Raw genomic sequence first — 15,046 nt, forward strand, 5'->3', positions numbered from 1 at the left:
CACCACCTTTTATGGAAATAACTTTTACATCCATTTTCTTATTTTATCCTGACAATTTTGTGATGTAGGCAGGGCAGGTATTGCATATTCCCATACAGGTGAAGAAACAGGCTTAGAACAATGGCCTGCCCCAAATCATGGAAACATTAAGTGGCAGAACCAGGACTCAAATACAGTTCTTCTGAGTATAAAACCAGTAGCCCATCTATGAAACCAAGCTTCTATTGTATAGAATGAGGAGATCAAGAATCTGGAAGTTTCTGCAGGAGGATCATGGTAACAAAAAGGACCATGGGAGCATGAGAGTATTAAGACAGAGAATATGCATAGAAGAGGGGGGGAAATGAGGGTGAGGGGAGGGTTGGGACAACTAGAGGTGAAAGGGGAAGAAAAGGTCTGAAAAACTTTACTTACTTCACAAATTTATCTGGGCCTGGAGAGGGCCTTAGGAGAGTTTAGTGGGGAGAGCAAGGTGGTGGGGGAGATATTTGGAGGCAGCTGTGTTTCCAAGTGCTTCTTAAGTTACACCATAATTCCTGAATTTTTTGCAACCCTTGCTCCCCCCCCCCCATATCTAATTGCTCACTGATTGTTCCTCTTGCTTATTGCTTGAGAGATGAAAACATGAAATAAACCAAATTGCTTCCCTGTGGTCCTGGAGCCCTGAGGAATCTGGGTCAACATTTGGCCACCAGAGGGCCCCTGGAACCTAGATCTGGGCCTAGATATTTGTCAATAGATGGCTGCTGTTGTCAATAGTTTGAGAATTATTCAGGCCAATGTGTTCCAGCCTAACTCCTCACACACCTTCAGAATAACGAATGTACTTTTGGACCAGGTTGAAAACAAACAAACATTAGCAAAGAACTCCCCAGTTTGTAAGATTTAGAAGTAAACTATGTCATGATTTTAGAAAACTTAATTCTACCTACTTTTAGAAAACTCACCTTCACTTTCTCCAGTCAATCACTTTACCCACTCTCTTCCCATTTATCAATTCATGCATATTCTCAGATACTGACCTATGATTTTGGGTGTTTTATGCTTCTATTTGTATATACATTTGCATAGTCATAGAATCTGAGAGTTGGAAGTGACCTTTCTTGATAGGAACCAGGAACTGAGACTTCTAAGTAGCTCAGATCAGAGATCACAGCATCAGGTGAGTAATCTGTAAATAATCACAGTCCTCCTTTTCTCTTCCTCCCACCACTGTAGCAGGGCCACAGACACTCACCTTTGGATTTCCTTCAAAGTAGTGACTCTTAAGTATGAGATCTTGGTGGGACTGTTTTCTTGAGGATCACTGTGCTCATAGCACCTGCTGGTTGGACAATCCTTTCCTTCCTGTCATATGTCCTATTCTTAGGAAACTAGAAACTGGTGTAGTTTAGGCATATTGTCCCTAGGAGAGTGGGATTCCTCTGTGAAGAGGTCTTTTATAATAAATAAATCTTTTATGGGTCTAAAGCAATGCAAAAGCTAATCTTCAACTAGAAAAAGGACTGGAGGTTGGATAAGAATTATTTTTAAGCTACCTTTCATCTAACCTAAAGTGTGAGCCATAAACTTTTGAGACCCTATTCATATTTTTCTATCTACTGCTGAAAGAAGGGGGCAGTCCAGGGGAATCAGTCCAATGAAGAAATACATTCCATAAAAAGTCTCTAGAAAAATAAAAAACCCACAGGACTTTTGGGCATAAACTGCTGTCAAATTAGGACTCTCTCATCCTGTATTTGTTTACTTGATAAGCATTCCTCCATTTGAGTTGTTGATAAAAAGGAGGAAAAATGAAATCAAAATCATTAAATAAGAAGTTATTTGAAATTAAATAAAATAGGAAATTAAATTGAAAAAAGGAAATCCCAAGGATAGAACCCTGTGGCATTTATGGAAAGCTTCTATATTAATGTCTACATGTATGAATATCAGTTTGTATATACTTATGTATTTTATAGCATTTTGTAAGCCTTCAAGTGCTATAAAATGTGAGTCATTGTTATTTACATATACCTATGTATATCTAGGGTTGTTTTAATTTGAATTTTCCTGATTATTATTGATCTTGCTAAAATTTTCAGGTAGCTAATGATAGTTTGTATTTTCCTACCAACAAAACACAGTAGGAAGAGATAAATTCCATTTGAAATAACTACAGAGTTGGGAGTCTACCTGTCAAGTCACACAGAAACTATAATGAACACAACTGTAAAACGTTCTTCACACAGAGATGGATCCAAATAATTGGAGAAATATTAATTGTTCATGGAGAAGCAGAGCCATTATAATAAAAATGACAGTACTACTTAAATTTACTTAATTCAGTGCTATAAAAATGAAACTCTCCAATAATTATTTATAGGATTAGAAAAAAATAAAAAAATTCATTTGGAGGACAGTTTGTATTTTCCTTTTGAAAACTATTCTTAGCCTTTGACCAGTTGTCCAGTATGGGTCCTAATCTTATATATTTGTGTTGGGTCCTAATCTTATATATTTGTGTTAATTCCATGTGGATATCAGACATCAGACTTTTGTTAGAGATGATCAATACAAATATTTTCCTGGATTAGTTATTTTTTCTTCTGATCCTAGATGCATAGATTTTATTGGTACAAAGGCTTTTTAATTTTACATAATCCAGATCTATTTTTTCTTTTATTGATCACTTCTATCTTGTCTCATTATCATTTTTTCCTATTCATAATTGTGAAAGATTTCAGATATGAGCTTCCATTCTCACTTGTTTTGTGATACAATTTTTTTATATTTAGATTGTTTCCCCCTTTGGAATTTACTATTTTAAAAGTATAAGATGGTCCTGCATGAAGTGCTCCTACCACTTTTCTGCCTGTGATCATATAATCTTGCAGCTTAGACAGTCAACAAGCATTCATTATTTACTTACGTTGCCTGTAAGACCCCAGAGATTTTTCTGGGCATTCCCCTCCTACTGCAAAATTAGTGACTTGATTTTTAATGTCCTTTGATGTGGAACATAGAAAAAAACTTTTGCAAGTCTACATATTATCCTTTAGTTTGCTCTTGTCTAAAGGTATAATCATCATTCCAAAAACTTAAGTTTAGTAAGGATGATTATTCAACCATTTAGCAAGTACTAATTACTATACTATTTCAGTTTGGTATGGCATAGTTTGGAGTCCCAGTTCAATCCCCAGCTTTCATTAGTTCCTGTCCTTACCTTGGAGTTCACAAAACAGGGTTTGTGGATAATCATTTCTATTTTTCTACAGGGCTTCTTCTGACAGGCAGCCATGTGGTAGTGCAGAAGTGTCAAACACAAGGCCCACAACACTCTCAAGTGTGTTGGAACCAGATTGAAATGTAATTGAAAAATATTTAACAAAATAAAAATACAGCAAAATGTTGTTTGGTCGTTTCAGTTGTCTGACTCTTTGTGACTCCATTTTGGGGTTTCTTGGCAAAGATTCTGGAGTGGTTTGCCATTTCCTTCTCCAGCTCATTTTACACGAGGAGCCTTAGTTCAGGATTATTGCCGACGGTCACATAGTAAGTGTTTGTGGTCACATTTGAACTCATGAAGATAAGCCTTCCTGTTTCCAAGCCCAGTGCTCTAGCCACTGCGCCACCTAGCTGCCTTCAATAAAACATAAATAACATTTTAAAATTAAGTCAATATGTGTAGCAGGGATCCTTATGTATAGATAAGTGGTTCCTGTTTCTGAGTTTGATACCACTGTGGAGAGGGTAGAGGGCTGGCCTCAGAACCAGGAAATCCTGGGTTTGAGCTCTGCCTCTGACACATACAGGCTATGTGGCCCCCAAATTAGTTGCTTAACTTCTCTGTGCTCTAGGCAACTCTAAGACTAGAATATGCAGAGGAGGTGCCAAACTGCACTAGTAGGAGGTGTTTCCTTAACTGGGATTATTTATATGAATGAAATTATATGTCTAGTTATGTTTCCATATAGGCATAAGATGCTGACCTAGACCTACTTTGCTAAACTACTTTTTGGTTTTCTCAGCGATTCTTGTTGAATAAAGGATCTCTTTTCCCAGGAGTTTGTTTTCTTGAGTTTATCAATATTGGAATACCATGAACATTTATTTCTATAGTTTTGAGGTCTAGTATAATCAAACTTCTTTTATTATATCTCTTGATATTCTTGATCTCTTTATTCCTCCAAATAAATTGTATCATTTTGTCTAATTCTATAAAGCATCTCTTTTGCTAATATTAGTGTAGTATGAAATCTGAGTAATAATTTAACAAGTATCATTTTAAAAAACTAAATTGATGGTATGCAGCTGTGAATACTAGATTTTTATTTATGTAAATTTTTATTTGTGTAAAAATTGTTTTGTAATGACTTGAGTTCTGGCAATTTGCCAGATGTTTAATGTATCTTCTTGTTATATTAAATGAAGTTTCTCTTATCTCTTCCTCCTGGATTTTGCTAGAATTCAGAGAAGCTGAAAGTTTTTCATGTATTTTACATCTTAATGCTTTACTAAAACTATTAATATGTGTGTCAATATTTATTTATTAGTACTTTTAGGTTTGACTACTATATGTATCTCTGCATACATACTTTTTGTGCTTACCAACATTTTCTTTGATGTAGTATTTGTATATAGCTGGGTATATGCATTTGGGTACATGTGGACATATCCATATCTTTGTGTAAGCATTTGAATGTCTTTGTATAAATATTTTAAGTATGTAAGCACATTGGCATTTGTCTGGGGGTAGGTATGTGTCTAGCTACATGACAGAGAATAATGAAAAGGTATAGGCATGTGGTGAGGTGTATAAATGTATGTTCCCTGCTTAAACAGTTTTTAAGTTGACTTTTCTGGTTACCTGTAGCCTTTTCTGGTTACACTTATTTTTATATGTCATTTTAAAAATTTATGTTTAGGCGGGGAAGGGAATCAATTGGCTTACAAAACCCTCTACTCAATGATTAAGGGGCCTGCATTCATTGGTTCAGAAACAATTTCTGAACTAATTCAATTGTCAATAAGAGATTATGCTAGAGATCAATGTGCTACAGGTGGGGAAGTTATAAGAACATGGGTTTTAGATAATTTCTAAACTTCATAACTTCTGGCTCTAACATTTTATGATTTTTGTGATTATTAACTTCTTTGGGTCATGCAAGTGTTCTTGTTCAAGGTCAGGGATTAAGAGTTCACCAAGGGTGTAACAGAGTTGAGCCCTTAGGGGTTTGTTTGTTGAAATCACTCGGGCTAAACTGAATAAAAGCTGTCTGGTACTACCTTCAAACAGCCTTCTCCCCAAATCCCCAGACTTTGTAGTGTTAATGATACTACTTAGTTCTTCCTACACAAAGATGATGCTACTGTATGACCCTGCCTTCAGTAAACTACATGTACTTTGAGGAGTATTTCCTCCCTGCTAATGCAGAACGGTTTGTGATGATCCATCCACACTCTCTTATCCAGTCCCTTTGTTGATCAATCAATCAACAAGCATTTATTAAACACTTACTATGTGCCAGGCACTGTGCTAGGTGCTGGGGATACAAATACAAAAGTGAGACAGTCCTTGCCCACAAGGAGCTTACATTCTGCTGTGATCAATGATACAAAATTCTGAAGGCAGGGGTGCAGTGTGCCACACTGTTTCCAATCACCTGAGGATTAAACCTACAACCTTACTCTTAATAGTATCTTGCTGTAACCAGTTGAATTAACTAGCCCAGACAGCACCACTTGAAACTATTTGATGTGGTTTAGCAATTCAGGGTTTGTTTTTTTTTTAAACAACTTGTAACCTTCTGTTATCAATTGTAATCAATTTGTAGACCTTTTAATTATCATCTCACAGAGCCCTTTCTTATTTTAGTTTTATTGTGTCTATTCATCATCATTATTTTTTTATTGGTGTAGCTTCCCCCTCCCTACCCTTTCCCCCCTTTTTTTGGTTACTATGGCTAGGGCTGTGGATGTTTTAGTGGATTGTTGCGATCCAAGAGCAATCCAAGCAGCCTCTCAAAGGCACAAGTGCAAAAATTATCAGAGGCAAGTATGTGTAGAGTGTGCACCCAGCCCATTCTGTTAAGAGTGCCCAGGACAACTCTTCATAGGTTTGCCCTTTATTGTTGTTCTTATTTAGACAAATTCTGTACTTTAGGACCTAGTGTTTCTAAATTCTAAACTCACTTACATTGGTAACAGTTCCATTATAAGGTTTGGATTTTAGTTCTTTTCTCATATTATAATTTTATTATCATGCTTGTATGGTTTATCTCCTCAACTAGATTATAAGCTGCTAGGGGGTAAGGAGCATGTCATTTTGGGGGTAACTCCCTTAGGCACAATGCTGTGCACACAGCAGATGAACAATAAATACTTGTTAATTAATGGATGTAGTCTCTGAGGAATCAGAGATCTAAGTTCTAACAAAGATCAGTAAACTAAGGTACAGAGAAAAGTTGGGCTCATTTGCTAAGTGACACTGTTGAGACTAGAACTCAGAGTTGCATGCATCAACTCCTTTTGGCTGGGCTCAGCATCAGAAGTTTTTTAAAAGGGGAAATTTTTTGATCCTGCTTGGGCAGAAATGATTGTATTCAGTTTTTTTTCAATTCTTAAGAAGTCACACATTTCAACAAAGCCAGATCTATCACAAGTCACACATTGCAACATGTTCCAAAGAAAATTATTAGGCTTCCCAAACCTTCAGTTAATGTGACAGAAGTAGAACTGGAAAGGAACTGTGGAAGTTCCATTCTGATTGCATCTCACTAGTCTGCAATTCTTCCCTTTCCCTGATAGCATTTAGCCTCAGACTTTTAGGACCTAATAAGTTTAAAAATTCTTTCAACTGAACTAATATTTGCGAACCTTCTCTTCCACCAATCTCTACATCCTGGCAAAATATCACCTACCTGCCTGCCCTCCAGTTTCCTGCTCCTTCCTATGATAATCGCTGTAAAGAAGCTTTGCCTAAGTAAAACAGCTGCCAGATTTCCCTTTCCCCTGCCAGCAGTTCCTTCCCATGAACACATATTATGTCTGGATTCTCTCCTTCATATCCTCTTATGGCCTCAAAGTGCATAGGAGGAAGAAGAAGCTGCAAGAATACAAAGAACTAGAGCTGCGTATTTTATTTGAACCTCAGTGTTTATGTGTAGAGGCTGATGTTATTTATTAGCAATGGTCAGCCAGAATCTCCAGGAACTTTGGTGGGACTTAAGGACCCATAAAGAGGGAAACATCTGCTATGAATACTGCAGCTTGACAAATGATTAGAGATCCAGTGCTATTTCTTGCATGTTAGTGATGTGGTCTAGGAGTCCCATCCCCATCCTTACATGGGTCCATGTCTAATGGAAGTACATGGATGAGCTACAAGGTCAGTGTTGGTTTAGTTATCAATCAACAGGTCAAGGTCCCCATGACTAAGCAATTCCTATTTGGGTGGGGGAGAACGTCCCATGGGACATTATAGTAGAATGTTAGGATTTGTTCATGTATTTCCAGTCCTGGTTCCAGACATCATGGCTTTCCCTACTTTGGGTACCCCTGTCATCCCACTGGTACAGTCTTTGATATGACACTTCATATGGCTGATCATAAGTGTTGCGCTCTGTTTCTGACTCTGTTTCTATCTCTATTTCTGTTCCTATAGCATGTCGTGTCTCAATCTCAACCTCAGTCTCAGTCTCAGTTTCTGGCTCTAGATCAAACTCAAGTTCTGGCCCCAGATCCAGTTCAGCCTCGAAGTTCAGGTCCATCACCGTCTCTAGCTCCACTCTTTCATGCAGATCTTTAATATCTGGCTCTATAGCTGGCTGATAGAGGTGTCTGGGAGTTTTCTCTTTCTTTGGCGATGGCAAGCTTTCTCCACTCTGTTCAGAATGGCTTGACTTCCCCTATAAGTTTTCAGGGTGAAATGCAAACAATTACTTGGGTTATAGTTTTCAAATACATTTAACTTTTTAGATGAAATAATATACTTTTAAAAAAATACACAATAATTTGTTTTTCTGGATATTCCCTATAAGAGTAGAACAGCGAATTTTTTGCAAAGGACAGTGCATCTTGCCTTAGCTAGTTCTTTACTCTTACTGCTAGTTACAGAGATCTAGTTGATGGATCATCCTAGCTACTAGTCTACAAATAGCCTCACTTACCTCTCTATCCAGTTTAGACTCCATGATTGTCCACATTACCAATAATGCTCTTGCTGGTTTTCTAGAACCCATCTAACTCTTGTCCTTAACCAATCCCAAACTGAGTAATCCTCACTTTCTGTTTTCTCTACTCTAGCTCTCAAGTGGTCAAATATTGCTGGGGGAAAAAACCATGAATCCATGCTGATTGGGTTACACAATTTGGTAACTGGTAATTCATGCTTCCTAATAACATCTGGGCCCTCACTGCTTCTCAGAAACACTTTATCCATCACTTGTTTACTCTCTACCACATTCCATACAGCTTGTTCCAAACCTTTTTCACTCCTGTCAAGTTGCCAATCCCACAGTGGCTTCTTTGCTTTTGGCATATAGCTTCACCTTCTATTTTACTGAGAAAATGGAAGCCATCTCACATGAGCTCCTTCAGTTTTCTTCTGTTTATATTTCAAAATTGTCCTGTTATTTTCATCCACCCTCTCCTATCTTTTGCCTCAGAAATATCTCTCCTTTCCAAGAATTCTACCTGTGTTCCTGATCCTAGTCTCTTCTTTAAATTGTTCCATTGATTATGTATCCTCTTCTGCATCTTCAATCTCTCACTTTCCACTGATTGCTTCTCCTTTGCCTACAAACATGGTCAGATCCTCTCTATACATTGTCTCAAACTAGCTACTATACTGAGCCACCATTTTATCTCCAAACCTCCTTTCATAGCCAAACTCCTCAGAGTCATCTACACTTAAAATCTGTACTTCCTTCTTCATTACCTTTTACTCATTTTTTAACCTCTTGTGACCCGGTTTCTGCTCTCACAACTCTGATGAAACTGTTCCCTTTGAGGTTAGCAATAACTACCTGAGAAATTCAATGACCTTTTCTAACTTCTCATTCTCCTTGACCACTTTACAACATTTGACTTTGCTGACTAACCTCTCCTTGTAATTCTCCCTTGGTTTCCATGTGGCTTCACAGTTTTCTTTCTTTGACTATCTCTTTGTCTATTCATCTGTCTCCTTCACTTCTTCCTACTAACCCTAAGGTTTTGATCTTAGCCCTTACCTCTTTTGTCCCAGCTCTTTCTCACTAACCCTCAAAGTTTCAATTATTACCTCTGTGCAGATGACTCTTCAGTTTATTTCTCTAGTCCTGAGTACTCTCCTAAGTTCTAGTGCATTTCTGATGGTCTGCTAGATATCCCAGCACTAGATATCCCTGCTGTTTCTCTAAGTACTTCAAATTAAACATTTTTAAAACTGAATACACTATTTTTCTTCACCATATCTACTTCTCCTGTTGCCTGTGATGTCACTGCCAGAATATTTTCCCAGTCATTCAGGCTCAAAACTTTGGAAGTCATTTTTTATTCAATTAATTTCAAGGAATTTTTATTGGTACCTTCTATACTTAGAACTGAAATTTTGTTTAGGTGCTAGGTTAGATAGAAAGTTTGGATAAAACATGGTCCCTGACATCACAGAGCTTATAGTCTAGTAGGGGATGTGATTGATGGCTTCTGTGACATATTCACAAATAACAACAGAAAAAGATACTATGTAATAAATATACAAAATATACAAGCTATTATGTTAATTCAATGTGGTAAGAGGTTATTACCAATTGTGAAAACAAAGAAAGGCTTCCCAGAGGAGTTGGCATTCAAACTGGACTTTAAAAGGATGAGTAATAAAGAAAAAAGGTGGGTAAGAATTCTTTGGACAAAAATGGTACTCCTCCCTTCTTCCTTGACCACTCCCCATCCTCCATCTAATTAATGGCTAAATCCTGTTGATGCTACTTTTACAATATCTCTTGTGTTTATCTTTATTGGCAATGTTCTACTTCAGGTCCTCATTATGTCTGACTAGCACTATTGCAATATCTCCTCCTAAAATGAAGTCCCTGCCTATGACATGATCTCTTTCCAATCCAGTTTATTATATGCAGTATAGCCAGAAGAGTTTTCCTAAAGCACTGGCCTGATTCTAATTCTTTGCCCCAAATCTTCAGTAACTACTATAGGTAAACTTTTTTTTTTAGTTTAATATTCAAACCTCCTCATGACTCAGCCTACCTAAATTTCCAGCATTATCTACCACTACTCTTCTACATGAATTCTACCCTCCAAATTATGTCTTGCCATTCTTTGGATCTGTCCTATGCTTTCTTGTCTTTGTACTTTTGCCCATATCATTCACTATGCATAGAATACACTCTCCCTATCTCTGCCTACAGAAATCCCACTATACAGGTTTCTGATGAGCCAAGATTTTAAAAATATTATGTGTTTTTAAAGATAGAAAGAGGACAATACAAACAATGATGAATATAAAAGTCTGACAAGAACCCTGTCCGAATGAACTGAGGATTTTAAAAAGTGACAAGAACAACAGAAAAGGGCTTAGAACTTTTAAAGCCCTTTTAGAGAGAAAAGAAAGTCCAAGAAGTGTATCAGTCTACCCCTTGGGGGAAAAAGTATAAAGTGAGTGAAGAGAAGGCACAGATCATAGATTTAAAGTTGAAAGGGACTTCATAAGGTCAGGTCACACAAACAATAGCAGAAGTAGAATTCGAACCCAAGCCTTCCCCTTTCCAAGTCTACATCACACTGCCTCTTAAGAGAAAACAAAAGTACTCAACTCTGATTTTATTTCCCTCTTATCCCATCAAGGAAAACAATCTTAAAATTTGAAAGGGGAACCAAATACGTTTAAGAGTGAAATGAAATCCTAAATAATGGGAGGGTTTTGCAGCCTTGCATAAAGCTACCTATAGTTATGTTTCTTGCTATTTTAAAGAGATTCAGCTGATGAATCATAAGCAGGGTCTATTTCTAACTGGGTATTTCTCTGGAAAGTGAGCAGAGGGGACAAGTGAGGTTCTCTTAAAGAAGTCTTATTAGATTGTGAGCTCCTTGAGGGCAGGGACTATCTTCTGCCTTTCTTTGTGTCCCCAGTGCTTAGCACAGTACTGTCGCAGAGTAGGCACATAGTGTTTATTGACTCTGACTGAGATCTAGGAAACAGGTATAGGAACTGGAGTCAAGGAATAAGGACATGGTTACTGTAGCATCAGAATCAGAGACTGAGGGACAGTCTCTGATAAGGGAGATCCCAGGAACAAGGACCAGTGCCAAGAAATCAAAACATAACAGTCAGAAGGGATTGGGGTGTAGGCTGCAGCATTCCTGGTGGCTGAATTTGCTTGCCTAGCATGTTTAAGCATCAAAACTGACTACTGGCTCTTTCTACCAGTCTTCCACACCTGAGCCAATTATTGGGTCTAGATACTACCCCCTCTTTCAGGGAGCCTCCCTGGGCGTTAGGGTTGGAATTGTGGGGAAGATGGAAGCGGAAGGCATGAATAGTTTGGGAGTATGTTCCTGGTGTATTCTCACTTACTCCTACCTTTATCAATCAAAGAGGTATTAGATTTGCCTTCTTCAATGCCAGTAGTGTTTCCTAGACCATAAACTCCATTTAGCCACTAATTACTACTGAGAGGGGTTGTGAGAAGTAAGAATGAAGACCAGCGTCTTTGTGACCTTTAAGAAACTCTAACTGGTAGAAAACAGGGAGCTCTAGCTGGAAGGTCACTTGACTCATGGCATGTATTGTTGAGAAAAACCAGATGTCCCACTTCTCCAGTTTCTGGAAAGGTTGGCTGGTATGGAGTTTCGTGATTCAGAGGCAAATCTGGTCATCAAACTGTAGGGGATCACCAGAGGATCAGTTGTGGTCCAGGGTGTGTTTATATATAATATTCTCAGCAACCTCTAGGGTTTATGAAACCACCTTGGCAGCTTCTATTCTTTTATATAGCACATGCATGCTAAGATGGTAGTATGAGTTGCAAAGAATGGGAAGAAATGAGGGTAGAAGCTATAGTTCAAAAACAATGACATGAAAAACAAACTGAGTGCAAGCAGAAGTGGAATTATTAAAACAGAATTTATCACCAGCAAGTAAGGTGCCCAGTTAACTTGAAGTTAATTCACGAAGCATTGGAGCTATAGCTCATATGTGACTTAGTCACAATCTGGGGAATGATACAGAGCAGAAAGATCAATTAAGTAAGCAAGCAAGCATTTGCTGAGTGTTTCTATGCGCCAGGCAGTATGCTAAACACAAGTGACACAAAGGCAAAAAATAAAACAGTTTTGTCCTCAAGGAATTTACATTATATCAGAGAAAACACAACCTGAGCATCTGTTACCTACCTATCATCCTATATTTCTCCCTCCTCTTCTCAGTTAAGATCCTTAAGAAAAATGTCTCTACTAGATATTACCACCCCTTCTCCTTTCCCTTCTAAAATCTCTGAAGTCTGACTTGTAACCTCATTTTTCAACTGATATCTTCCTTTCCAAAGCTACCAGACATCTCTTATTTGCCAAATCTAACAGCCTTTCTCAGTTCTCATCCTTGATCATTTCCCTGTAACACCTGCCACAGATAATCACCCTCTCCTCCTGGATATTATCTCCTCTCTCTTTTTATGATGCTGTTCTCTCCTACTTCTTTTCCAATTTTTCTGTCTGATCCTTCTCAGTATTCTTTGTTGGATCTTCATCCAGGTTACAAGGTTTTGTCCTGGGCCTACTTTTCTTCTTCCTATTTTACTATTTAGCTTGGTGATCTCATCAGCTCCCATGAGTTCAATTATCTTCTTTATGCTGATGATTCATGTATATATGAATCTATGAATATATGAAATGCATGAATCATCAGTATAAAGAATACACATGCACACACACTCATGAACACACAGCATGCACACATATATGCTATGTAGGGCAGCTAGGTGGATCAGTGAATAGAGTGTTAGATCTGGAGTTAGGAAGATCTGAGTTCAAATCCAGCTTCAGGCACTTACTAGCTTGTGTGATCCTGGGCAAGTTACTAAATCTGTGTTTGCCTTAATCCACTGGAGAAGGAAATGGCAAACTGCTCCAATATCTTTACCAAGAAAACCCCATGGACAGTATTGGCATGCTATGGTCCATGGGGCCACAAAGAAAGAGTCAGATAACTATACAACAGAACTATATTCATCCATTCATCCATCCATCCATCCATCCATCCATCCATCCATCCATCCATCCATCCATCTACCTCCAGCTCTACCCTCTCTCCTGAGCTCCAGTTTCACATTATCAAATGCTTTTTGAAGGTCTTGAATTCGATGTTCCATAGGGATCCCAAAGTTAACATGTTCAAAATTGAACTCAGCATCTTTTCCCCATATTTCTTTGAAAGGTGCTACCATTCTCCCAGTCACTCAGCCTCACAACCTCAGCATCATCCTCAATTCCTCACTTGTATTCACCTCAGGTATAAAATTGGCTATCGGACCTCATTGTTTCAACTTTCACAATCTCTCCGGTACATCTCTTTGTTTCAGCTTACACAGATGCTGCCCTGGTGCGGGCCCTCATTGTTTCAAAATGTCTACTGTGACAGTGACAATGGACTATTGCAATAGCCTTCTTGCCTCAAGTCTCTCCCCACTCCAAGTCCATCCTCTAATTCAGCTGTCAAATTAATCTTCTTAACGTGCAGGTCTAATCATGTTACTCCACCTCTCCCCTCTTCAGTAACCTCCAGGGACTCCCTATACTTTCATACTCAAATATGAATGTCTCTGTTGGATATTTAAAGCCCTTTAACACCTGGTCCCTTCTTACTTTTCCAGTCTTTCTTATACTTTCCTTTATTCCATGCACTCTATGATCCAGATTCATTCCCTGACTTACTTAAGTCCCTTGCATACAACACTCCATTCTCTTGTCTTTTCATTGGCTATCTCCCAAACCTGGAATGCTCTCCATCCTCACTTCTACCTCTTGGCCTCCCTGCCTTCCTTCAAAGACTCAGTTCAAAACCTTCCATCTCTAGGAAGTTTTTCTTGGTCTTCTCTAGTACTAGTGCCTCCCCTCTGAGATTAACTTCTATTTATTAATATTATTACTATTAACTGAATAGTTCTGATCTACACATAATTATTTATATGTTATTTCCCCTATAAGAATGTGAGTTCCTTCATTTGTTTTCTTATCTCCAGTCAGTGTTTGGCACATAATAAGCTTATTGAGCCATTTTCCATAAACCAAGTATATTTAGAATATATGTCAAATAAATTCAAGGTAATTTTGGAAGGGAAACTTGGGAACACTAAGAATCAGGGAAGGCTTTATGAAGAAGGTGGTGCCTAAGCTGTATCATGAAAGAAATAGGATTCTGAGAAGCAGAGGTGACATGATGAATGCATTTCAGGCATATTAGGGACAGCTAATATGAAAGCCCAGAGAAAGGACACGGAGTTTTATGTGTGAGAAAACAGCAAGAAGACCAATTTAGCTGAATTGTAGAGTGCAGGAAGGGGAGTAACATAGAATATAATAAGTCTAGAAAGGTAGGTTGGGACCGGATTATGAAGGGCTTTATAAGTCAAATAGAGGAGCTTATATATTTGTTTGTAGAGGCAACAGGGAACTATTGGAATTTATTGGGCATAGGAATGAGTTGATCCAACCTGTACTTCAGGAAAATCACATTGTTAGCAGTGGAGAATGAATCATAGGAAGCAGAGATACTAATCAGAAGTCTTTTACAATGATCCAGGTGAGAGGTGATGAAGGCTTGAACTAAGGTTGTATAAATGGGAAGAAGGGTTTTGATGATACAGTGCAGGCAAAAATGACAAGATTTGGAAACTGAATACGTATGCTGAGCGAGTGTGAATGAGGAATCAAGGATATTGTCCAAGTTTTGAATCTGAGAATCTAGAAGGATAATGGTGCCTTTGACAGAAATAGGAAGTTTGGAAGAGGGATAGATTTGAAGGGAAAGATTATAAGTTCTTTTTTGGGTGCTTTGAGTTCTAAATATCTATGG

General features: G+C 38.1%; 1 protein-coding gene across 1 annotated transcript in view; it reads right to left on the reverse strand.

The window, feature by feature from the left end:
* Window positions 1-7,104: 7,104 nt before the first annotated feature.
* Window positions 7,105-15,046, reverse strand: part of SLC26A8 (solute carrier family 26 member 8) — a 157,451-nt gene continuing 149,509 nt past the window's right edge. Inside the window, exon 20 of the mRNA XM_069073715.1 lies at window positions 7,105-7,889. Coding sequence (XP_068929816.1) covers window positions 7,473-7,889 — 417 coding nt within the window. The 3' untranslated portion in view covers window positions 7,105-7,472. The remainder of the gene's footprint in view (window positions 7,890-15,046) is intronic.

This window comes from Petaurus breviceps, unplaced genomic scaffold (assembly GCF_028583685.1).
Source record: "Petaurus breviceps papuanus isolate PSGF00001 unplaced genomic scaffold, PetGlider_PUasm1.0 90865, whole genome shotgun sequence".
In the NCBI taxonomy this organism is placed as follows: Eukaryota; Metazoa; Chordata; class Mammalia; order Diprotodontia; family Petauridae; genus Petaurus; species Petaurus breviceps.